Source organism: Phalangium opilio, unplaced genomic scaffold, assembly GCF_054372755.1.
Source record: "Phalangium opilio isolate 3A_F unplaced genomic scaffold, DU_Popi_V2 ptg000217l_1, whole genome shotgun sequence".
In the NCBI taxonomy this organism is placed as follows: Eukaryota; Metazoa; Arthropoda; class Arachnida; order Opiliones; family Phalangiidae; genus Phalangium; species Phalangium opilio.
In genome coordinates, this window is record NW_028324218.1 from 6,231,469 (window position 1) to 6,257,728 (window position 26,260).

At 34.0% G+C, this 26,260-nt stretch overlaps 5 protein-coding genes across 6 annotated transcripts; all 5 read left to right on the forward strand.

Annotated features, from left to right (window-relative positions):
* Positions 1-61: 61 nt before the first annotated feature.
* LOC149615937 (SEC14-like protein 2) lies at positions 62-3,080 on the forward strand. The gene is made up of 6 exons (XM_089856109.1): positions 62-137; positions 1,144-1,224; positions 1,297-1,383; positions 1,767-1,876; positions 1,942-2,251; positions 2,986-3,080. Exons 1-6 carry the CDS (start codon positions 62-64, stop codon positions 3,078-3,080), a joined length of 759 nt encoding a protein of 252 aa, XP_089712235.1.
* Positions 3,081-3,333: 253 nt separating this feature from the next.
* Positions 3,334-6,239, forward strand: LOC149615938 (uncharacterized). The gene is made up of 5 exons (XM_089856110.1): positions 3,334-3,534; positions 5,369-5,560; positions 5,654-5,723; positions 5,803-5,846; positions 6,228-6,239. Exons 1-5 carry the CDS (start codon positions 3,514-3,516, stop codon positions 6,237-6,239), a joined length of 339 nt encoding a protein of 112 aa, XP_089712236.1. The 5' UTR covers positions 3,334-3,513.
* Positions 6,240-6,318: 79 nt separating this feature from the next.
* Positions 6,319-9,764, forward strand: LOC149615939 (SEC14-like protein 3). The gene is made up of 8 exons (XM_089857511.1): positions 6,319-6,430; positions 6,510-6,698; positions 6,821-6,899; positions 7,437-7,517; positions 7,593-7,679; positions 7,743-7,852; positions 7,912-8,221; positions 8,733-9,764. The coding sequence occupies exons 1-8, from the start codon at positions 6,383-6,385 to the stop codon at positions 8,825-8,827; spliced, it is 999 nt and encodes a 332-aa protein (XP_089713637.1). The 5' UTR covers positions 6,319-6,382; the 3' UTR covers positions 8,828-9,764.
* A 2,487-nt stretch (positions 9,765-12,251) lies between these two features.
* LOC149615940 (SEC14-like protein 2) lies at positions 12,252-15,950 on the forward strand. Its single transcript, XM_089856111.1, has 9 exons — positions 12,252-12,359; positions 12,891-12,934; positions 13,310-13,564; positions 13,633-13,711; positions 14,366-14,446; positions 14,534-14,620; positions 14,682-14,791; positions 15,346-15,655; positions 15,734-15,950. The coding sequence occupies exons 2-9, from the start codon at positions 12,923-12,925 to the stop codon at positions 15,826-15,828; spliced, it is 1,029 nt and encodes a 342-aa protein (XP_089712237.1). The 5' UTR covers positions 12,252-12,359; positions 12,891-12,922; the 3' UTR covers positions 15,829-15,950.
* Positions 15,951-18,283: 2,333 nt separating this feature from the next.
* On the forward strand, positions 18,284-25,774 carry LOC149615941 (uncharacterized). 2 transcript variants are annotated; one of them, XM_089857506.1, is made up of 11 exons: positions 18,284-19,097; positions 23,023-23,215; positions 23,273-23,425; positions 23,481-23,606; positions 23,671-23,775; positions 23,900-24,325; positions 24,389-24,460; positions 24,561-24,641; positions 24,748-24,917; positions 25,150-25,309; positions 25,566-25,774. In XM_089857506.1, exons 2-11 carry the CDS (start codon positions 23,023-23,025, stop codon positions 25,718-25,720), a joined length of 1,641 nt encoding a protein of 546 aa, XP_089713632.1. In that variant the 5' UTR covers positions 18,284-19,097; the 3' UTR covers positions 25,721-25,774. The 2 variants fall into 2 exon arrangements, with proteins under 2 accessions (XP_089713632.1, XP_089713631.1); XM_089857505.1 differs by having other exon boundaries at positions 18,285-19,097; positions 24,700-24,917.
* The last annotated feature ends 486 nt before the right edge of the window (positions 25,775-26,260 follow it).

Genomic DNA, 26,260 nt, shown 5'->3' on the forward strand with positions numbered 1-26,260 from the left:
TTATGAATATCGCAACAGTGTATAAAATAAATAAACGTTTAAAAACACGAATATTTCAGAAATGGTTTATGAGAAGTTAGGTATCGTGGAAAGGTTACTATCGCGAGTTTATGGACAAACCAATAAACCATTTCGATGTAACTAAGGGGGAAGGTAAATCTTTGCCTCCATCTCGCTTTATGGCGCCTGCGCTGTAGTCTTTTTCTATCATGAAAGTGCGCAATGTATGAACTCTCCTTGTATGTCCCGATACTGAGGGTTCCTTGCCCCCCTTTATACGTCGAAAAGGTGTATTAACATATTTACCAGATTTGCATACAAAATAATCTCAACCAAGAACCTAAGATAATATAACAAACACCTCTTGAAAAGTTAATCTATATTAAAAATGTTTTATAAAATTGTCGATAAATATTATAATATCAATTCAAGATTTTTATTTTTAGATAGTCATTTAAAGGAAAAGTTCAGGTAACATAACATTATTCCTTAAAGGATTTACCTTTCTCTAAATATAAAAGAAATTAAATATTTAAATTAAAATAAATAATTATCTCTTTATAATTAATAAAAATTGATTACCGGACTACTTGCGTATAAAAATAATTCAACTTTATTTACGCAATAAAATTTTAAAACTCGGAAAAACAATAAATTTTACCGAGCTCCGACGACTAGTTTCGTATCTTACAGATGCATCATCAGGTCTAAATTAAGGGGCGAGATTTTCTATCACAAATTAACAATCATCACGTGGTTCCGTAAAGGTCGGGGATTTTTTTTTTTTTTCCCCCGACCTTTACGGAACCACGTGATGATTGTTAATTTGTGATTTAAATTATCTTATTGGCTCACTTAAACTACGTTTTGATGACGTTGCTGATGGGGACGGCGAAAAATACGTAATTCCTTTTTACCTCTGTCGCTATGATCCGCCTCTTCTTTCATTCCCCCCGTCCCGTGGAAGGGCGTCTGGGACTTTGACGCGCGCCCAGATTACTAGTTTCTGTTCACCATTCCTACTTCTAAAATTAAATTTATCCCTGCTCAGGACAAAATTCCTTTTCAGACGATAAAACATTTGACCCAACTAGATTTGTTGTTGTTTATTAACAAAAATTAATTGGTTTACTAAATTAATAGCTTTAGAAGCAGTGACAAACTCTCTGAAAATACTCGAGGTCAATTACCCAGAGTCACTCAAAAGAGTGATTATCGTTAATGGTAATTAAGCATTGTCAAATTCTAATTTCATAATAAAACCATTGAATTGTGACGCAATTAACACCTGTATAGCGGCAAGAATATTTTACGTTGTGTATTCAATGTTGAAGCCATTTTTAAGCGAAGACACCAAAAATAAAGTAGTCATTTACGGACAAGGTACGCATAAGTTCATAAGATATGTTCCTACCATAAGTTTGTCACGGGTAACAAACGGAAGCTTGTAATTTTGAAGCGAGTGAGGTAGGTCATAGGTTCGAGGTAAAGCGAGGGAGGCCTGGTGAGGCGCCGCTGTCAAAGGCTTAGTACAAACTAAATAGGACCTAGATGGAATTAGGTCCTAGCTGCAAAATTAACCATCACCGAGTGTAGGACTTCAATTGACTCGCTTCCGTCGTTCTCCTTCTCGAACTAGTTATCTCGAGCAGTAAGTCTCTAGAGATAGCATTACGAAGTATAGCTGGTGTCATACTTATGGGACAGAACATATCACTTATAAACTTATGATAAGCCTAAATAAAATTTGTTAAAATAATCCATAGAAGGTTGGAAAGAAGAATTATTGAAAATCATTGATGCTGATCAAATTCCGGTTTATTTTGGTGGCACTGCTGTCGATGAAGTTGATGGAAATCCTTATTGTTCATCAAAGGTATTAAATTAATTAATCACTAATTATACAGCTGATTTAATGTAGAATTTAAACGATCTACATAGATTGGAATGGGCGGTGTCATACCAGAAACCTACTACTTAACTAAGGCCAAACAACATGTCGTTAATGACAAACTACAAAGCGAAACAGTGGGGAAAAATTCAGTTCATAAAATTGAATTCAAAGTGGACAAACCAGGCTCGACAATTATATGGAGTTTTGAAACTGAAGACTATGATATTGGATTTGGGATATCGTTTAAACCTGATAATAATAAGAATACCGAAAAGAAGTATATTTTACCAGTAACAAGGGTTAACTGCAACATAGTGCCGGAAGAGGGTAGCTTACTCTGTGATAAATGCGGGATTTGTAAGTATAAAATTTGCATAAGGGAAATTTTGAGATATTTAATTGTTAAGGAGAAAATGCGATAGTTTAATGTATGCTAATTTAGATTTTTACCTTATATCAGAAGCTTATAATACTTCTTCTCTTCGAGAGAAGTGTACTTGCACAAAGCGGGGTAATTCGTAATTGTAACATGATTCTTCCCCAACAACATCCCTTAACATTTATTATAGCAATTGGGGTTACTAAAGCGAATCATGCATGCACATCCGCCATTTTAAATAGTTCCCTTATCATTACTATATCTATTAGCGCTGCTTAACTATTTGCCAAGGCGTATGCATTGCATGCGCTTGTGGATTAATTTTTGTCCCACCACGTCAAGACAATCAAGGTTTGTGCCTGCTTGATTGCTGAATGCGGATTTAGTAAATACCAAACAGTTATAGAATTCACCCTAGCACGGTGCGATGTGATACCCATCTTAATTAAGTTTGATGAGCGGGAGAGCAAATTAACAAAAAGGGTAATTCCCTCACCTGGGAAGAATCATGTTACATAACTAAAGCGTACAGAGTGTCACACACTTCTTCTATTATCCCCTTCAGACTAGGAGTATTGATACCATTTATAGCAGTAGGTCAGGGTACTTGGGAGACAAATGCAGCAGTACCAAGTACCCTATCAATCCTACTAATCTGAAAAATGTGTCTAAGCAGAAGGGGATAATCACATAACTTAATTCTTTATTTCAGACACAGTAATTTTCGACAACAGGTACAGTTGGTACAAAAGCAAAAAGCTGTTTTATGATTTGCATATTTCTTCACCGGATTATTTGGCAGCGTAATTGATAATAGATAAGAAATTGCAAAATTGAACCTTTTTTCAAAAACATTACCGAGATTAATCATTACATATTAGTTGTTTAGTGATTATCAACTTTCGCGTTTGTTTTGATGATTGTATAACTGTAAGCAACTAAAAATTGATTTGAACCATCGCCCTGCCCTAAAATTACTCTCTCTTAAAAACATCGGTGAGGCCCCTTGTTGCAACTTAAGAGGTCCATATCTTTAAAAATCTGCAAAATATTTGGGTATTCTCTGCCCAATGAACGAAGGTCGTATTCCAATCATTATTTTTAAGTATTTGTTCTCTAAGGTTTTTTAATTCGTACTTTTGTTAATTCATGTAAATGATATTTACTAAGAAGTTAATAGTGCGAAATTCAACTACGACTGGCTAGAAATTAATAGATTTTGTAAAATAACTTTCCTCGTATGGATTCCAAAATTTTAAAGGTAACAATATCTTATTTAAGTAAGCTAATATTGTCAAGGGAAACTAAAGGTATTTTTGTAATTAATTTTATAATATGATAAATAAAATTATTAAGAAATTGATTAAAATAACAAATCAATAAATACGCCCTGATTGAAATAACAAATTAATAAATACGCCCTGATTAAAATAACAAATTAATAAATAAGCCCTGATTAAAATAACAAAAGAATAAATACGTCTTGTTTAAAATAACAAAGCAATAAATACGCCCTGATTAAAATAACAAATTAAGAAATACGCCCTGATTATAATAACAATGCAATAAATACGCCCTGATTATAATAACAATGCAATAAATACGCCCTTATTAAAATAACAAAGCAATAAATACGCCCTAATTAAAATAACAAGGCAATAAATACGTCCTGATTAAAATAACAAGGCAATAAATACGTCCTGATTAAAATAACAAGGCAATAAATACGCCTTGATTCAAATAACAAGGCAATAAATACGCCCTGATTAAAATAACAATTAAGGCAATAAATATTCCCTGATTAAAATAACAATTAAGGCAATAAATATTCCCTGATTAAAATAACAATTAACGCAATAAATACGCACGGATTAAAATAACAAATCAATAAATACCCCCTGATTAAAATAACAAGGCAATAAATACGCCCTGATTAAAATAACAAGGCAATAAATACGCCTTGATTAAAATAACAATTAAGGCAATAAATATTCCCTGATTAAAATAACAATTAAGGCAATAAATATTCCCTGATTAAAATAACAATTAACGCAATAAATACGCCCGGATTAAAATAACAAATCAATAAATACGCCCTGATTAAAATAACAAATCAATAAATACGCCCTGATTAAAATAACAAGGCAATAAATACGCCTTGATTAAAATAACAATTAAGGCAATAAATATTCCCTGATTAAAATAACAATTAACGCAATAAATACGCACGGATTAAAATAACAAATCAATAAATACCCCCTGATTAAAATAACAAGGCAATAAATACGCCCTGATTAAAATAACAAGGCAATAAATACGCCTTGATTAAAATAACAATTAAGGCAATAAATATTCCCTGATTAAAATAACAATTAAGGCAATAAATATTCCCTGATTAAAATAACAATTAACGCAATAAATACGCCCGGATTAAAATAACAAATCAATAAATACGCCCTGATTAAAATAACAAATCAATAAATACGCCCTGATTAAAATAACAAGGCAATAAATACGCCTTGATTAAAATAACAATTAAGGCAATAAATATTCCCTGATTAAAATAACAATTAACGCAATAAATATTCCCTGATTAAAATGACAATTAACGCAATAAATACGCCCGGATTAAAATAACAAATCAATAAATACGCCCTGATTAAAATAACAAATTAATAAATAAGCCCTGATTAAAATAACAAAAGAATAAATACGCCCTGATTAAAATAACAAAAGAATAAATACGCCCTGATAAAAATAACAAAAGAATAAATACGCCCTGATTAAAATAACATAGCCCCATGACGATCATACCTTGATCCCAATATTGATCAAAACCACTTATGTTTGCTATGACACTAATGGATAATAAGAAAATATATAAATTATGCAGACTTAAAAACAAGTTTGATTTTAATCTATATTCAAGAACAATTAAATATTATTATGATAAGAAGAAAAGAAACTTGTATTTAATCTCGCTATAAGTTAGCCATTGAAATATCCTTCATAACATATAATTAACCTTAGAATGTTTGCCAAAATATTAATGGTTTCAATCCTCGACATCTATACGCTGCTACAACCTTGATTAGAAGTATTCGATCGGAAGGGTTGATCAAAGAAGGGTCAGTTTAAGAATTGAGCCGAACGCTATGGCAAAGTTTTTGGAATCAATTCTAGCTGACAAGGAATTATGGGATTCCACCTTAAGTCCGCGAGTATTGAATTTGCAAAATGAATTTCTGCAGAATTTGACGAAGGAACAACAAGCCAAAATTAAGCAGGTAAAAAAATATTGCATCGTCTTAATTGCAGTCTTAATATACTTTAAAATTTAATTTCTGTGTTTTTATTTTAATTTCATAATTGTTTTTCAGCTTAGGGTAGCTACAAAGGATGTTCTGCAACCGGAACACACCGATTTTTTCTTACATAAATGGTTAAAAGGTAATTAATTGATTAATAAGGTTAACTGATAACTCTAATCTCATCCAATTAAATTTGATTATTTTTTGTTGTTAATTAGCTTGTAAATTTGAATTAAAAGATGCTGAAAACATGATAAGAAATGTAAGTTACAAGTATTTATTTATATTTAAAACCTGAAATTATTCTGAATCTGTAGCTTAAAAGAACCGGATTTTTTTTTTCTATTTCAATCGAAAGAGTGTATAAAATAATGAATATTATTAATTGGAACCATGTTTCTATCTACAATATTAATGAAGATACAAGCAATTAAGTTAAATCCATAATGTATGGCACTACGCGTTAGGCCTCTCCGCGAAGCACTGCCTGGGGAGTACCTCTATTGGACGCGTCGCCTAGTACCACCTGACGTGTTCGTCCAATAGAGGTACTCCCCAGTGAGTGCTTCGCGGAGAGGCCTAATGCGTAGTGCCATCCATTACGGATTTAACTTAATTGCTGGTAACTTCTTTAATATTGCAGATAGAAACATAGTTCCAATTAATAATATTCATTATTTAATACGATCTTTCGATTAAAAAAGAAATTAAAATAACCCGGCGTATCCCTTAAGGTGTTCAGTTAAATTAATTACGCAATTTTAAAAATTTTAATAGCACTTAAAATTTCGTAAAGAGATGGAATTGGACTCTCTTGGCAAGGGAAGCAATTACGTGCCTGCTGAGGTAAAAACTTTGCAAATTCTGTTGCAAATTTGCAACTTTGTATGAATAAATGGTTGACAGTGTTTGTTTTTCAATGCAGGTACTTGAAAAATATGCTCCGTTTGGAAAATACGGTCATGACAAAGATGGTTCAAACATTTTTTACATCAATTTGGGAAACGTAGATATTAGAGGGATTGTGTACTCAATCAAAATGAAGGATTTCATTAAATACTTCACGATTATCCTTGAATCAGTGGACAAGATGCACAATAGACAAACTGAATTGGTAAGTTTATTAATAATTGCAATTAGGAATATTATAATATAAAGTTAATGAGTACTTTATGAGAAGAAATTCATCCTATTAAAGTCAAATTTTAATTAGCATGTTTAAATTAAAATTTTCAGCATGGAAAACTAGTAACATCCACTAATGTTATCGTTGATGTCGTAAATTTCAAGCTGCAAGATTTTATATGGCGACCAAGTCAGTGCATTTTTCTACATCCAGGGATGGGTTTAATTTTAGAAGTAGGAATGGAGAACAGAGTAATCTGGGCGCGCGTCAAAGTCCCGGACCCCCTTCCCCGGGACGGAGGGGTATGAAAGAAGAGGCGGGTCATAGCGACAGAGGTAAAAAGGAATTACGTATATTTCGCCGTCCCCGTCAGCAACGTCATCAAAACGTAGTTCAAGTGAGCATCCAATAAGATAATTTAATCATTTCGTTACGTGTTGGAGGGAGAGGCTCTATACTGGGCTAAGAGTTGGACTGAAGTAAATACTAACGGTTCTCCATTCCTGCTTCTAAAATTAAATCTATCCCAGCCAGCTACAATTTATCAGTTCGAAAAAATATTTTCTAACGAAATTGATTATTTTTTTATATTTATAATGTTCAATTAATTTTGATTTACACGCGTGCATTGTGTGGGTGACCTTTGACACGGATCTTTAAAACACCTATAATAATTTTACTCTTAATTAATTAATGAATGAATGAGTTAATTGATTTAACCCACAGTTTTCGAAATTATCACAACCGGTCTCAAAGTGTTGGAATCACACTATAATTATTGCCTTAAAAAGGTGTTTATAATCAATGGTAAGAATTGTCTTGCCATAATTGTAGTTTTAATTAAATTATTATAATTAAAACTAATTAATATAAATATTTCAGCACCCAGAATATTTTTCGTTCTGTACGCTATGTTAAAGCCATTTTTAAGCGAAGATACCAAAAGCAAAATAATTATTTATGGAAAAGGTATTTAAATTTAATTAACGATAAGATCTCTAATTAAAACTAATTAACAACTTAATATCTTAGACGGTTGGAAAGAAGAATTACTTAAAGTTATCGACGCCAGTCAACTTCCGGTCAACTGGGGTGGTACAGCCGTTGATGAAATTGATGGGAATCCTTACTGTTCATCAAAGGTAATTAATAAGTAATTAAACAATGTAATCATACGCTAATAATTAACCAAATTAATTAGATTGGAATGGGAGGTGTCGTCCCAGAAACCTATTACTTAACTAAGGGCAAACAACGTGTCGTAAACGATAAGTTACAAAGCGAAACAGTGGACAAAAATTCGACTTATAAAATCGACTTCAAAGTCGATGAACCTGGCTCGACAATAACATGGAATTTCGAAACTGAAGACCTCGATATTGGATTCGGTGTATATTTCAAACCCGATAATAATTCTTCTACAGAAAAGACCTACATTTTGCCAGTGACAAGGGTTAACTGCAGCATAGCTCCGGAAGAAGGCAGCTTACTCTGCGACAAATGCGGGATTTGTAAGTCTGCTTTGTTAAGATGGTAACATTGTGGGCAACAAAGACGTTAGATAGGGCCAAGAAGCGATATCTAGTTTACTAGGGAGAAGGTATAAGATGCCAAAGTATTCACGCGCCATAGTCCCAGTCCCCCCCCCTTTCAAAATACAAGGGACGTAAAAAGAGACCGGGCTATTTCGCTAGCTCTCCTCAGTCGGAAAATATGACTGTAATTTTCGTTATCATTCGCGTCGCGCTGACGTGCACGAGTTTTCAAGAACCAGTAAGATGCTGGTTGTAATTTAGAAGCGGCGGGGATTAACTCCGGACCTACGTCACGTTTGGACTGGAGATAAAGCTGGAAATGTGGCGCGAATTTATACCTTATCCCTAGACATCGCTTCTTGAATCTTGATAGGGCTACAAAGTTGCACCAGTCCATCAAATTTGGACAATACTGTTTAAAACCCTATCTTAATTTATGTCTTTGAGATCTAATTGAGTTCCTAATTAATATCATTTGTATGTACAGATACTATCATTTTCGACAATCGATACAGTTGGTACAAAAGCAAAAAGGTGTTATATGACGTACGTATATCTCCACCTGAGGTTTTAGGATCGTAAATGGGACCGTCTAGATTACTTACTGGTTTATTTACATAATTATTTTGATGATATATTTTAATCACGTGATATTTTTTTTAATATTAAAACGCATTTGCTGTAGTACCTATATCATTAGATAAGTAAATGATAGCTTATCTAAATAGTATAAATATATGCTATAGGGCCAAATGTGAGTTTTATTTCTTTTTAATTGTTATAATACTACCTTTACTTGCGTCAGAGACCTTCAATAGCTAGAGGCTAAATACACTTAGATTTACTTAACCTTGAATTTTAAATTCACTATAAAAACTACAGACTTTTATTTTGTAACATTAATCTAAGTTGTAATTGCGATAGTTCAAAAGGCCCTTGATTAAAATTTGACGTTGCTCGCTTAATTAGACACTTGTCTACAACCAGGGCCGGAAATAAGCCCAGGACACTGGACATTGGCCAATAAAATTTTAAAATGTCCCATAATTTTTTTAAAAACGAAGGGGTTTCCGAAGTATTGATAGCTTGAAGATACGACACTATTTTTGCACACTACAGTGGACAATGTCCTATAAATTTTCAAGTCAAACGGGGGTGGGGGGTCACTGGACACATGTCCTATAAGAAAGTTTTCTTATTTCCGGCCCTGGTCTACGATTACGTAAAAGATTCGCGGGTCTAGTTTGAAAATTTTTCAACTTTTCCCGGGCAGTGCATTGAGATGGCGCCACTTCGTTAACGCCGTTTCTTTAGCCATAGCTCACTCGATCATGCCTTACTGACGCATGATCGAGTATGCTATGTTTTAGCAGAAAATATATGTATAAAACATTTTAAGATACTTGGCACGCTTTTGGCATTATTTGCTGTAATATTCATACGATGAGTTTAAGGTTCATTAGTATTCTTTTGTTTATAAACTTGAAAAAACAATAATATTCAAAATTAATGTTATTTTAACACAATAAAAACGGAAATTGAGGTAATATTACGAAAAATAATCATTTTGAAATTAAAGTTTAATGGATGGGGTTAAGTTAAAATGAATCACACCAGGAAATAAAATTAAGTTAGATTAACGCGGAAACATCAATTTAATTTCTCTTACCGGAGTTTACATCAAGAGTTATTGATGCTAAAGTAGATTATTTTAAAGAACATACATGAAAACATAAGTTTATAAGATATGTTCCATAAGTATGACACGTCCTATACGATTCGTAATGCTACTGAGAGACTTACAGCTCGAGATAACTAGTTCGAAGGAGAGCGACGGAAGCGAGTTAATTTAAGTTCTACACTCGGTGGTTAATTTTGCAGGACTTCCATATAATCCTATTTAGTCTGTACTAAGCCTTTGACAGCAGCGCCTCACCAGGCCTCCCTCGCTTTACCACTCGAATCTATGACCTACCTCACTCCCTTCAAAATTACAAGCTCCAGTTTGTAACCAGTGACAATCTTATGATGCACATATCTTAGGAACTTATGATGAAAATAACAACTCCCTTTCTAATATAATTTGAAATTGAGAATATTTTCATTAATTTTCTTCAATTCGATAATAATTTCAATTTCAAATCTCTGACATGAAAATTACTAAATCATTATCGATCATCCCAATTCCAATTGTGTTACTTACAATCAATTGCGAATTTCCATCATACCAGTCCTTAAGGCAATCATAAGTTCATAAGATATGTTCCTTCCATAAGTTTGTTTAATTAATCTCTGGTTACAAACTGAAAGGCTTGTAATTTTGAAGTGAGTGAGTGAGTGAGTGAGTGAGGTCATAGATTCGAGGAGGTAAAGCGAGGGAGGCCTGGTGAGTGAGGCGCTGCTGTCAAAGGGGGCTTAGTAATGCCAACTAAATAGGACCTAGATGGAAGTACTAGCTGCAAAATTAATTAACCACGTGCACCGAGTGTACTTAGGACTTCAATTGAATTCTCGCTTCCGTCGTTCTCCTTCTCGAACTAGTTATCTCGAGCTGCTATAAGTCTCTCAGTAGCATTACGACAAAGTATAGGTAGTGTCATTCTTATGGAAGGAACATATCTTATAAACTTGTGATGTAATGTACAGTACATCATATGACCGTTGTAAAAAAAAGTTGTACCTGAGGCAAGCTGATTCAACAATCGAGCAAGCGGGTTTAGCTTGTAACTACAAATGGCCTTGACGATATAATTAACTACTAACGTATGGTGAGGAATTTTAATGAAGACTTTTAACTCTATTACCCCAAAAATTGGGCACCGCCAATTTATTTTATTGGAAAATTTGGTAGAAAAGAGTTGTTTAAGAAAATTTGCTCGCATATACGGTTAAACCGTCTCCGACAACACCATCATGCCCACTACTATAGAGTCGCATCTTGATAAGGATATTTGGGAGAATAATTTAAGTCCGGAAGTTACGAAATTGCAATTAAAATTTGTGCAAGATTTGACAGAAGAGCAAAGAACCAAAATAAAGGAGGTAGGATAATTTTAATCTAATTTAATTGGTAATTAATTTGTATAGTTTAATGTCATATTTAAACCCCTGATTAAAAGTGCTCAGAACTTAATTGATATTAAAAAAAACCCAGGAATACATACAGTTAAGAGGAATTATTGCGACCCCCAAATCTGCCATGTTAATTTTTATAAATTCGGGTTTTGTGGGTTGAGGTCAACGTGGGAAATAAGGCGGTGGCACAGGGCAAATGAATGACCAGTTTAAAAATTAAATCGGAGGGGGGTCAGTGGTTCACGGGACCACTAAGAAAACTCAAGGGTAACCAAAGTCCAGACATAAAATCAAATACTTTAATTATCCACTTCTTTAGTTTAGCGGACGATCTGCCCTGGTCAATTGGTCATGACCAGTTTATTTATTCCAGTCCAGGGGTGTCGTTGGCCCAATGTCCAGTTTAAAAAAATTCCTTATTTTTCACCCTGGTCGGGGTTGAGAACTTACTACGCGTCACGCCTTATAATTCTGATGGCGTCTTTCTAACTGCAATCTCATTGGTTGGTAGCAACTCGAGTGCGCAGAGAGATAAGATAAAATCGTCATATATAATGATAAGTCTAGCATAGTTCTTCCCTTAAAATCCGCCTGGATACGTTGAGTGAAAATAGCTTCTACACAATTATTCCAATTAGCCACATGTATTTCTTATATTACTTCAACTTTAACGATAAATTTATATAATTAAAAGATTTTGAAATTTAATATCCAAAAGTTTAATTGCAAATTACTTGGGGTAAAGTTATTTTTAATTTTTTTTTTTTATTAATTTTGGCTTCATTTTTCAAATTAGAAATAACTGGTTATTTTTGACCAAAATTAAATAGTAGTAAACCTTGAATTTTTTGAGAATCAAGATTATTCTACCCTTTACAACATCAAATGAAAATAAAAATAACAAAAAATGAGGTCGTAAAGGTCTTTTTATTTTTCAAAAGAAAAATGTAATAATCCGTATTTTTCAAGTTGAGGTTAGCTACCAAGGACATATTGGAAACGCACCATAACGACTATTTTTTGCATAAATGGTTAAAAGGTAAGATAAATAAACGCCAAATTTAATCCGAAAGGTTGGTTAAGATATATTACGTGATTAGATTAAATTTATTATTCTGGCAAACTATTTTTAATTAACTTAACTAGCCTTAGAAATTTCGTTTTTTATAGTTAAGTTTTATATAGATCAAGACGTGATATCTAGTTTATTAGGGAGAAGTTACAAATTCGCCACAGTTCCAGCTTTATCTCCAGTCCAAACGTAGACGTGTCCGGAGTTAATACCCGACGCCTCTAAATTACAACCAGCAATGATCTCATTGGTTCTTGAAAACTCGTGCACGTTAGCGAATGACGAAAATTACAGTCATATTTTCCGACTGAGGAGAGGCGAAATAGCCCGGCCTCCTTTTACGTCGCCCCCTTGTGATTTGAAAGGGGGACTGGGACTATGGCGCGGGAATACTTAGTCATCTTATACCTTCTCCCTAGTAAATTAGATATCACTTCTTGTATAGATTCAATTTCTTTGCTATTAAAATTATTTATTGTTTATGTTAATTAATTTTAGCTCGAGCATTTGTGGTAAAAGATGCGGAAAATATGCTAAGAGCTGTAAGTACAATACACCTTAACTTATAAATCATGAATACATATAGCTAATAGGAATCATTGTGACCCCATATCATCCATGTCAATATCTACATGGGCGGGGCTTGAGAACTAACTATAAGTTGAGCCCATGTGAATGTGATGTCATATAGGCAACGCGAGGTCAGGGATGGCGCGATGTTCAAAGCACAGCGAGATAAGTTATTGGTGTTGATTCAAAATTTATAATACGCAATGATTAGTCTAGCTCCTCCCTCAAAGCCCGCCTAGATACGTAAGGTGAAAATGGCTACACAATTGGGACGGAGCCATTAACCCTACGCTAGTGATAATTAACCCCTAATTAAACGTTTTATTTTTAATTGATACGCGGAACAGAGTTTAAAATGGCGTAAAGAAATGAAACTGGACTCCGTTTACGAGGACAAGTACAAACCACCCGAAGTACTTGAAAAATACGTCCCATTTGGAAAGTATGGCGAAGATAAAGACGGTTCTAATATATGGTACATCAATTTGGGATACTCTGACGTCAGAGGACTCGTCTCTTCTTGCAAAATGCCTAATATGATTAAATACTACATCCTTATTCTTGAATTAATGGAGAGATTAAATAAGAAACAAAGCGAAAAAGTAAGCTGCTATAATTAATTATTCGTTTTTAATTTTAATTAAATGTATGTCGTCTTTCAAAATGGCAGCATGGAAAACTTGTATCATCGCAAATCATTATCGTTGACGTTATTAATTTCAAGTTGCAGGATTTTATATGGCGGCCTGGTAAGACTAATTGTTAATTGCAACAGAAGTATATTGTACTTCTCTTCGAAAGAAGTGTATGTACTTGCACACAAAGCGGGGTAATTCGTAATAGTAACATGATTCTTCCCCAACATCCCTTAACATTTATTATAGCAAGGCAGGGATAGATTTAATTTTAGAAGTAGGAATGGAGAACAGAGTAATCTGGGCGCGCGTCAAAGTCCCCCCCCCTTCCACGGGACCGGGGGGGGTATGAAAGAAGAGGCGGGTGGGTCATAGCGACAGAGGTAAAAAGGAATTACGTCTTTTTCGCCGCCCCCGTCAGCAACGTCATCAAAACGTAGTTTAAGTGAGCCAATAAGATAATTTAAACTTTTTGTTACGTGTTGGAGGGAGGGGCTCTAAACTGGGCTATGAGTCGGACTGAAGTAAAAACTCCATTCCTTCTTCTAAAATTAAATCTATCCCCGAGCAAGGTTACTAAACCGAATCATGCACATACGCGATAAATAGTTCCCTCATCATTACTATATCTATTAGCGTTTAAAGGCGCATGCGCTTGTGTCACCCTTCATCTAGTATCCCCTTCTGATATTACGAAGCTAGTTACGATAAAATACCTATTTTAATTGCAATCTAAAATTCTTCATTTTTTATTTTTAAAATTTTTAGTTTTTGAAATTCTCACGACCGTTCTTAAGGCATTGGAAGCCCATTACCCCGAATGCCTCAAAAAGGTTTTTGTCATCAATGGTAAAAAATAATTGCTTTTGAAACGGGGTCTATTCTTGAACTAATTGCTTAAATTAAAACTAAATTCAACGCCTCTTTCGCATGCAGCACCAAGGATATTTTTCGTTTTATACGCTATGTTAAAACCATTTTTGAGCGAAGACACCAAGAGCAAAATAATCATTTATGGAAAAGGTATTTATTTAATTAACGATAAGATCTCTAATTAAAAATAATTAATCATTTAATATCTTAGATGGTTGGAAAGAAGAATTACTAAAAGTTATCGATGCCGGTCAACTTCCGGTCAACTGGGGTGGTACAGCCGTTGATGAAATTGATGGAAACCCTTACTGCTCATCAAAGGTAATTAATTAGTAATCTATATCTCAAAGTCCTGACTGACTGACTGATAATCAACGCCCAGCCCAAATCGCTTGCCCTTTAAGGCTGAAACTTTGCAGGAACGTTACTCATAAGTAGTAGGCGCGTACTAAGAACGATTTTTTAAATCTGCCGCCATCTTAATAAATGGCGCCCAGAAATGTATAAAATCTTCTCTATGCAACAAAGTCCGCGCGTTTCAACCGATTTCACAAATATTTAGTACACTGGTTTCCTTTAACCTATAGACGGGCTGAATGGTCTTTTGGGTTCGATTTGTTGCCATCTTTTTAAATGGCGGCCAAAAACTTAAAAACCCTTCTTTATGGAATAATGTCCGCGTGAAAACGAATAAAAAATGCATCCCGACGGGCTGACGGGCAACGCCGAGTGCCTTCGCTCCTAGGGTGCTACAAAAATATTAGTCGTCAGTAAAAGCTACCCATTCTTTATATCACTTGAAATTCTTATTACACGCGAGCAACAGCTAATAAAAACAATAAAATGATACGCTAATAATTAAACAATTTAATTAGATTGGAATGGGAGGCGTCGTACCAGAAACCTACTACTTAACTAAGGCCAAACAACGTGTTGTTAATGACAAACTACAATGCGAAACAGTGGATAGAAACTCGTCTCATAAAATTGAATTCAAAGTCGATGAACCAGGCTCGACAATAACATGGAATTTTGAAACTGAAGACCTGGATATTGGATTCGGTGTATATTTCAAACCCGATAATAATAAGGCTACCGATAAGACTTATATTCTGCCAGTGACAAGGGTAAACTGCAATCTGGTGCCAGAAGAAGGAAGTTTGCTCTGCGATAAAAGCGGGATTTGTAAGGACTGTTTTTCTTCACTAAGCCTTTGACAGATAGTAAGTTCTTTATGCAAATTTCTAATTTGCATTTTTTCAGATACGATGATTTTCGATAACAGATACAGTTGGTACAAAAGCAAAAAGTTGTTTTTTGACGTTCGTATTTCACCCCCAGTAGATTCCGAGCAGTGATTTCGTTATTAATTATACTACTCGCTACAGCCTCAATTTTTCATATATACAATATAATTTTTATAAAGTATATTGCAGTTGCTCAATTGTTTTATACATAAATTTTATAATATTATTTTATATAGTACATTTCATCTATTATTTTAATTTGCTACTGTTAGTTAAACGTTATTTCAGTTATTTTTTACGCTATTTATGTTATTTTTTACGTTATTCCCGTTATTTTTTACGTTATTCCCGTTATTTTTTACGTTATTCCCGTTATTTTTTACGTTATTCCCGTTGTTTTTTACGTTATTCCCGTTGTTTTTTACGTTATTCCCGTTGTTTTTTACTTTATTCCCTTTATTTTTTTTACGTTATTCCTATCTGTTATTTTTACGTTATTCCTATCTGTTATTTTTACGTTATTCCTATCTGTTAGTTTTACGTTATTCCTATCTGTTATTTTTACGTTATTTCCATTATTTTTTACGTTATTTCCATTATTTTTTACGTTATTTCCATTATTTTTTACGTTATTTCCATTATTTTTTACGTTATTCCTGTTACTTTTTACGTTATTTCTGTTTAATTTGTTATTTTTACATTATCTGTAAAAAATTTAACTATTGTTATTTTTACATTATTTCTGTTAAAAAAAACCTAAATCATAAACACATCAACAAGGTGATTCGCGGGTCTAGTTTGAAAATTTTTCAACTTCGTTCCGGACAGTGCATCGAGATGCCGCCACATCGTTAGCACCTTTTCTTTAGCCATAGCTCACTCCATCATGCTTTACTGACGCATGATCGAGTAAGCTATGCTTTAGCAGAAAATATATAAAGGAATTTGGATACTTAGCAGGCTTTTGGTAGTATTTGTTGTAATATTCATTCGAAGAATTTAAGGTTCATTAGTATTCTTTTGTTTATAAACTTGAATAAACAACAATATTCAAAATTAATGTTATTTTAACACAATAAAAACGGAAATTGAGGTAATATTACGAAAAATAATCATTTTTTTAATTAAGTTTAATGGATGGGGTTAAGTTAAGATGAATCACACCAGGAAATAAAATTAAGTTGGATTATATCTGTAAAAAATTTAACTATTATTATTTTTACATTATTTCTGTTAAAAAAACCTAAATCATAAACACATCAACAAGGTGATAGGGACGAAATTCCACAAAATAAACAAATTTTACTATTTAAAAGGTTTTGTTTACCATGAGGTTCTAATCACTTAAATGAAAGCACTAGGCAGTTCACTAAGCAGACAACACAATAACGATAACAACAAAAACAAAACAAGGACTACAATTAGCAAAATTAAGGAGTTTCACTAATTATTAATCATGCAAAGCTACTCCTCCTAAGTCAGTGGAGAATAAGGATAATTTTTTCCTTGAAGAAAGCTTTCTTTAATCTTGAAAGATCTTGATTTTTAAAGCAATTTAGACCACTTAGATCAAATTTCCAAAATTCCATTCAAAGTCGGAATATTAAAAATTACGAAAAACATAATCTTTATCTATGGTTAACCCAAGCTTTGACCCTTTACAATAATCATAAACCTTGAACTCACTTAAGTGCACTTAAAATTGTTATTTAATAACAACTACCAATCATAAGTTCATAAGATAGATATGTTCCATAAGTTTGTCACTGGTTACAAACTGGATGCTTGTAATTTTGAAGTGAGTGAGGTAGGTCATAGATTCGAGGTAAAGCGACGCTTGGTGAGGCCCTGTAGTCAAAGGCTTACCCCCGGGAACGGGGGTATGAAAGAAGAGGCGGGTTATAGCGACAGAGGTAAAAAGGAATTACGTATTTTTCGCCATCCCCATCAGCAACGTCATCAAAACGTAGTTTAACTCAGCCAATAAGATAATTTAAACTTTTCGTTACGTTTTGGAGGGAGGGACTCTATATAGGGCTATGAGTCGGACTGAAGTAAATACTAACCGTTCTCCATTCCTACTTCTAAAATTAAATCTATCCCGGGTACAGACTAAATAGGAAGATGGAAGTCCTGCAAAATTAACCACCGAGTGTAGGACTTCAATTCTCGTTCTAGCTCGAGCTGTAGCATTACGAATCGTATAGTTAGCCTCATACTTATCTGAACACATCTCATAAACCTATGCTGATATTAAAAGTATGTACATCTGCACTTGAAATTGCGATTCAACACTTAAACAAAATAATTAAAGTAAATTATAATAAAAAATAAAACCTCGTTAACTATAACAACTAACTACACATCTCCAATCAATTTAAAATAAAAGGAAGTTACGGTTTGGTGTTAAAATTACTCACGCTTGGCCACTCTTTCATAATATATAAAAGAGTAACTAAATATGAAACCGGTTTATTTGAAAAATTCCGTAGAATTCTAACCGAGCCCCATACCTACGCTGAGAGCTCGAGTCGACATACTAGACTAGTAACTACCCTAGTAGCACAAGGCATCCGTTTTCGAGTTGGGTAGGAGTCGGGGAGTTGGTTTACCGTCGGAGTCGTTTTGTAGTCGCTTTCTGACTTTAATCCGACTGATCCAAATTTATAAAGAATTTCACCAACCATAAAACCATTGCCCATCCGTCTGAGTTTTTTTCAATACCAAGATAAATCAATTAAAACTAATTTTTATGTAATATTTTAAGCTTATTTTATAAGGTGCCATTATTAGATTGATATTTTTTACATTAACTTGTAATTTACATTTTCATTTCACTATTGTCCCAACCCTATTACGACTATAAAATCAAATGGTGTTATCTTATGGTGTTTAACTTTATCTTTTTGCCAATAGGTGGTTAAGGTTTGTGTCTAATTATAAAATTTTATTAATTTTAAAGTATTTAAAAAAATCCCATTTACAGTGATATTTTTTTTAAATTATAGATAAAATTTTATTTTAAGTTTTTTAAGTTTACTTGAACAACGTTAATTAGCCAGAAGGCGCTAGGTCAGTGAACTTATTTTTTCAAGAGGATGGTAGATTTCGTAAGAAAATTCCTGGAAAATTTCCGTAGAGAGCTACTTTCACCCTACCTTATACCTCCTAGCGCGTCAAAGTTTTAGCGGGAGTCGCGCCTGTTCGGCCTTGACATTGTCTGTTTTAATTCTTACAACGTGGGTACTAGGCCTATATTCATTTTTCGCTTTCTCGCGTCCGTGAGGTCAGCCATTTTGTGAATTCGAAGCGGTTTATAAAAGATCCAAGTTTCGTCGAGGGAATTATATTTCGCTCATTCCACATTTAATTGAAGAAAGGTAAGTTTAAATTTCTTCTGTTAATTTTGAAAACATTTTAATTTAATACGTTTAGAAGGTTTACTTTTCTTAAGGAAAGGGTATTCAGTTTTATCGCTTTGTTCACTGTTTATTAAGCCTTAACCTGTTTTTATTAATTTGAACTAGTAAAACAGTTAAACATTTTCTATATAAAAACCAATTTAAACTAATCAGTAAAATAAGTAAGACCTAACCAAATTTATAAAGATAATTAACGATTTAGTTAAAAAGCCATATTTAATAATTGTACGTAAACACCAAATGTTTTAACTAAGGTCGAGTTTAAGGGGTTTTTCCTATTCTGGCAGTGCTGCCACCATGTTTTTGAGGCAACAGGTGATCTAGCAACAATGTTCTAAAGTGTAAGGCAAGAAAAGGGGAAGGAAATATCTCTAGAGTTTTTAGTTAAACTTTTTTCTTGATTTTTTTCTTCTTTCGAGTTAAAAGCTTGATAGGGTCAGTATGCATAACTTTGGACACTTTTTGCATAACCTTGAATAACTTCCGTTGCTTATATGTTAGACTCAAAATTAAAAAAGCAATGGAGAGAAGCATTCTTAAGACACATTCTCACAAGTTTTCAACTTTTAAAATGGAATACATTTTTCACAAAGTAGAGTTCCCCAAAGGCCGAATTCGTGCTCAACTTTGGACACTTCTATGTAACTTTGGACGCCCCCTTCCTAACTTTGGACACCCCTTCCTAACTTTGGACAGCGAAAAAAGGGTGACTTGGGGACGCATTAGGCGAATCACAATTGTTAAATAAAACTTCGCAGTCTTCGAATTGAAATTGGCGCCAATTTGTAGTTCTATTGTAGCGCTACGTAACGGTTTTGAGAGATCCGATCCGAATCGAACCGCGGAGAGAATCGCGCCGTCTGCTCTAGCCTTTAATTTTGGCGCGCTGTTTGCCGCGTAACAATTTTAACAAACTGAGGACTTTTTTTCTTTTTTTTTTGTTCCGTGTTTAATAACGTGTCCCTTATTGTTTTAAATTCTAAAAAAGGCTAATATCGCGAGTTAATTAGTGTTAACAAACGGAGAAATCGGCCAGCATGAAAGTGTCCAAAGTTAGAAATTTGCCCATGTGTTTTTAAAGCTGAATATTTCGTCGAATTTCCCGCGTAAGACAGTGTTTAAAATACGGATTATGAAGCCAAAAAGTTGCTCTTTCGAATGGTTTCTAGTTTGTTCAGGTATGATTTCTCTAATTTTCGTCAAACCTTATTTCCCGGGACCAAAGGGTTGACCCCCGCCAAATTTGGCCGTAATTTAAATGGACGAGTTTGGGGAGTGGGCTAATTTGGCTCGTAACGTAGTCGGATGTTATTCTACGACTTTGAAGTATTTTTTTCTAAATTCCTCACATTCTAAGCTTTAAAATAAGCTATTTCATTATCAATTTGATGCATCCAGTAATTAAATATGATTTTTATAATAAAAGTGTCTAAAGTTGCAGCTGTCCAAAGTTAGGCACACTGACCCTATTTATTTTAAAGTTCAAAATTTAATTATGCATTTTGATTTATAAAATTTACAAACTTATTAATTAAATATGAATAGCAAAAAATCCAAAATAGTTCGTGGGGACTATCAGAAAGACGAAAGAAATGGATTAAGCAAGCGGCAACTTCGTAGAAAAAGGGCTAGCTACATTAAACGAATAGAAGAACAGGCTTCCAATATCTTTTATGATTCTGATTTCTCAGAGAATATTGAAGCGGAGTTTTCAGTTATTGGAGATTCAGAGGGCAGTTGTGAGTTAAATGTTGCACAAGAATTTGTGCAGTCACACTGGGGAGAAGGAGATCTTGCTTTAGATGAAGAGTCTAAAAGTGTATCAACTGATAGTTATGACAGATTTAATGATAGTTCTTCATTTGATAGCGAGAGTAGCAGTTCTTGTAGTGAGTTACCCACCATTCGGGAAGATATTCGAAACTGGGCTTTGATTTATAGCATTGACACGGTTAGGCTAAACAGTTTGTTGGTAATTTTAAGAACTCATGGACATGAGGATCTTCCTAAAGACTCTAGAACACTTTTGTCTACTAAGAGAAACGTCACTGATATCAATATAGTAAATGGGGGTGAATATTGGCATATTGGGTTTAATCAAGGTATCTCTCAGTTTTTAGCGTCTAATCTGCATTATTGTCATCCCTTATCATTCGCTATAAACATTGACGGAATACCATTATTCAAGGCGTCAAATAAAAGTTTCTGGCCCATTTTAGGCGCAGTTTACAAATTTCCACATGGTCTTATGAGCGATGTTTTTCCTGTAGGAATATTTTGCGGCGAAAGCAAACCTGGATCACTAGTCGAATACTTAGAACCTTTATTAAGAGAATTAAGGGACCTGAATGAAAATGGTTTTACTCACGGTACGAAAACCTATGAATGTTTACTTGATGGTCCCTATATTGTAGATTCTCCAGCTAGAAGTTTTGTTAAGCATACCAAGGGTCATACAGGTTTTTTTTCTTGCGATAAGTGTACTATTAGAGGTTACAGAGAAAACAATCGTACTGTATTTTTACCTGGTAGTGCGAAAAACGAGTGCATAAATTTGCGTACTAACACTTCTTTTCGAAACCAAGAAAACGAAGAGCACCATTTAGTTGGACCCCTTACACCCCTAGAACACTTAAATATGGATTTAGTAAGGCAATTTCCCCTCGACTACATGCATGTCGTTTGTTTGGGAGTTATGAGGAGGATGCTCAACTTCATGATTAAAAAGGGTAGTTATAATGTTCGTTTGAGCAGTCAGATGGTGATGGATTTCTCCAAAAAACTTGATGGGTGCCGGAAATACATTCCAAGTGAATTTGCCAGAAAACCAAGAAGCTTAAGATATATTGACAGGTGGAAAGCTACAGAATTCAGGCAATTTCTTCTGTATACTGGTCCTGTCTTGGGTGAAGGAATATTACCAGATGTTGTCCTAAAACACTTCCGACTCCTGTCATGCGCAATCTACATTTTAACATCTCCAGTTTTAAGTAAAGATCTTTGCGACTATGCTGGGGAGTTGTTAGACAAATTCGTTTCTTCTAGCTCAGATTTGTACGGACCAGAATTTGTTGTTTTAAATGTTCATGCGTTGAAGCATTTGTCATCTGATGTGAAATTATTTGGCCCATTAGATGCATATAGTGCTTTCCCGTTTGAAAATTTTTTGCAGCTGCTTAAAAAAATGGTGCGATCGCCCAATAAGCCCCTAGAACAAATTCAAAAACGTTTAACCGAAAAACAATTCTTAGTTAAAAACACCAAAGTTCGCGAAATAGTATTAAAAAATTATTTCAAGAGCAGGAACCCAATTGTCCCAAGTCATGCCAGATCTTTCAAAACGGTTCAGACCCCATTGTTTTCCATCTCAGTTAATGCAAGAGATAGTTGTTTCAAACTTAAATCTGGTGAGGTTATTAAAATATGCGAAATTTATCAAACAATCGAAAAAGAAATTGTAATCTTGGCGAATCCATGCAAATTTTATAAGAATGTTTTTGATTATCCCATGAGTTCATCCATATTAGGAATTTTTGATGCTAAAATTTCAAGACAGGTTAACACCTATTCTCTCTCTGAGCTAGATAACAAGTGCTTTCTGTATCCAAATAAAGAGAATTCCTCATACGCCAAAATTATCCCTCTCGCGCATGGGTCTGTAAATTCCAGGGAACTTTAGAATTTATTTAGGATCACAATCATATATTAATTTAGTTATCTAAAAAACTTAAATATTTAAAAAATTATGTTTATAAATCTTTCACGTTTCGGAAACTTATAAAGTTAGGATATTTCTTGAATTTTGTGTGATTTGCATACATACTGTAGAGAAATGAACACACTAATGATCAGTGCGAGCTTTTGAGTTTTTCAATTATTTCAGATGTACGTAGTCTTCAGTTTTGAAAGTGAAGGAACAGTGGAGGTTGTTCCACAAGGATGGTGTCCAACCGAATCCTCGTGCTACTGGCCTCCACCGAAATTTCATAATCAGATAATTAATTTTATCACAAAATGTGTTGCTCATGACCCAAAATCATGGAATTTATATTCAGGCAAAACTTTGCACAAAACAAGTATACATAAATTCAAATCGTTTTTAAAAGAATGTGTTCTAAAGAAATCATTTTTAGTGTTTTACAGTAGAGCTAGAGAGCTCTTAGCTAGAGCTGAATTAACATCTGATCTAGCCAGCGAAGCTGAAACATTAGGAAGAGGAGGACAAAGACGTGTGAAGACTACCAGAAAACCAGACCGTCACCGTAGTGATGAAAGTTCTGAGCCTGGTATGGTTTTAATCATATTACCTCGAGAAAAAATATTTAATCTGAAATTTCTTAGATGAAGAATTGCCAAAGGAGGAAATCTATCGAGACAACCGTGTTCCATCAACTAGTGCAAATATGACCAAAAAGAGAAAAAAAATGAGAGGGAACTTTAAATTACCAACTCCACCAAAATGTCCAAGTAAATGTTCAAACAAAGCTATATAATTAACACATACTGACGCACATGAAACTTTGTATTCTAGGATCTAACGCAACAGAATTCTCTGGGTTTAATTGTGAAAACGAAATTGATCACACTGTAGGAACTCAACTGGAACAAAATGAAAATAACCACAATTTGTTTGAAGGTTAGTGTTAACGTCTTTTAAGTACTGAACAAGGTTGAACACTTTAAGTTTCAGGTTTTAATTTTAATTTTAAAGTTAAAATTTTAATAGCTTAATATTAAATCTTGTTTGACATGTTTCTAAGGAACTTGCGATCAACAAAATAAGCAAGCCAGCCATGAAAACCAATGTCCAACTCCATCAAGAAGTGATAAAGAATTAAATACGCAAACTAGAAAAGACGATAGGCTCAATGTGCCACCTCAAAATGGATTGGGTACGTCATCAAGAAACGTTAGTATATGTCAAACACCACCCAGAGACGACAGTGGATGTGATACGCCGCCTAGAAACATTAATGAACGTGACACGCCACCTAGAAATTTAATTAGTGCTAAGCCAATAAGAAATGTGTGTGTTAAGTCACTTGGCAATGAAAAACGACAAACTAAGTCACTTCTTATCATGGACAATGGACGTGATGTGCTAGCTAGTCATGAAAATAGAGAAAACGTTACTTTTCGGAATGAAAATTGGCGTCAAATGTCTCTCAGAAATGAGCGATTATCGCGTAAGTGATTTCTAAAGTACATTTTTCATATTATATCATTACAAAAATATTTATATTCAACAGCACCAGAAAGGAGAAATTACAGAATGGAGCCAGAGTATTTTCAAAATTGCTTCAGAGATGTTAATGAGCATGGTAAATATCCCTAACTGTTTGAAGGGAACTCTGAACTGTAGAGAATTTTGCATTTTATTTTTTTATAAGGCCTAACTGTTTTTTATCTATTCAAACGCAGTGTCGCAAGCAACTTCTTTTCAATATGCAAGTAATGTACCATCGACTTCGCAGTCGAACAATAGACAAGCCTACGTGAATGGTAAAGTTTGCTTTGATTCAAATAATTAAAAATGTTTTATAACATTTCTGCTTTTCAGAACAAAGTCAAATCAAATTTCAAAAAACGGTTGTTATGATGCTTGCAGATTTAAATTCAAAGGTGGAAATGATTCTTAGAAATCAAAAGGAGGCTGCTTTAAATAGCCAAGTCCATGTTGTAGAAATAGAAGGATTTCCTACTCTGCCCCTACAATCTATTGACGACATAAATGCCTTGCAAAACATATTAGAAAATGAAGACTACTTGAAACAAACGGTAATAACCTTTTCCACCCTATGGTTTGTCAATGTCAAAAAAAATCCCTTTGTCCCGCTACTTCAGTGTGAAGTGTAGGCGGATTTTGAATTTTTTTAACCCTTTCGTCAGTTATGGGCATGGTTTAGCGGTTCTCTAGTTATAGGTGTATGAAACTACATGAACATTGCGCGAAGCTTTTTTTTGCACAAACGATTAATGGGAGTAATTGAACTTATCTCGTTTTTTACAGATCACAAGATTTGCAGCCTATGGTGGTAAAAGACTCAAAGATACGTGCAGAAATATCATGAAAAAATTATTTTCTCACACTCTCATGTTGAAATTCAATTGGATTGGTGCAAATGGAAAATTAGCATTTAATAATTTGAAGCTGAAAGATGTGATAATAGGTAAGTTTAAAGATAAATCTTATAATTTTAGATCTTAAATTTATCTATATAAATATTTACAATTTAGGCAGGTATTTTAGTTTAGAATTTTCCCTGTAAATTAAAATAAAAAAATATAATTTAAACAGTAAATAAAAAAATTACAATATAAGCTGTAGGCCTAATTATAAATATAAAAAAATCATTAAAGCGCCTAAATTTCTTCCATCCTAATTATTATTTAAGTATTGACATAAATTTCACCATCTATTTGCAGAAGCGGTTAAAGAAAATTTCAAATCAGCGAAAAACTACGACATTGAAGTTGTTATAAAAAACTTCATTAAATATGCACCAGACCGTGAAGGAGGGAGAGAAAAAAGAAAAAAACCTGCACAAGGAGATTCTATGAATCATTTAGAAAGTGAATAAATGTTTTGTGAAAAAAATAAATGATATATAACCTGTGGGTTATTTTTTTAAAAACTTGTTGTTTTAAATGAGTAAAATATTTTTGGGCTGACTGAAAAGTGGGAAGGGGTACCAACCGATTTTGGGAATGGGTACCAACCGATTTTGGGAATGGGTACCAACCGATTTTGGGAATGGGTACCAACCGATTTTGGGAATGGGTACCAACCGATTTTGAGGTTGGCAACTACAAAATTGTATTATTTTTCCTGCCTGACTCTGAAACGTGCTGTTGGCCAATATGTGATTTTATAATAGTTGTTAAAATCGTTCTGAGTAACAAGTTGGAATACCAGAGGTTTTACAGATAAAAAAACCTCAAACCAGCCACAAAAACCGTAGTTGGCCAGTTGCTGCTTTCAGAGAAAAAATGACTCTAATCCATCATTGAAATCAGCAGTTGGCCAAGTAGGACATTTCGACTAATCTGTGGGTGGTATGCCTACTGGGTTGGCCGGAAGCAAAACCGCGGCAGTTGGGCCAGTGGAAATGTGCTACTAG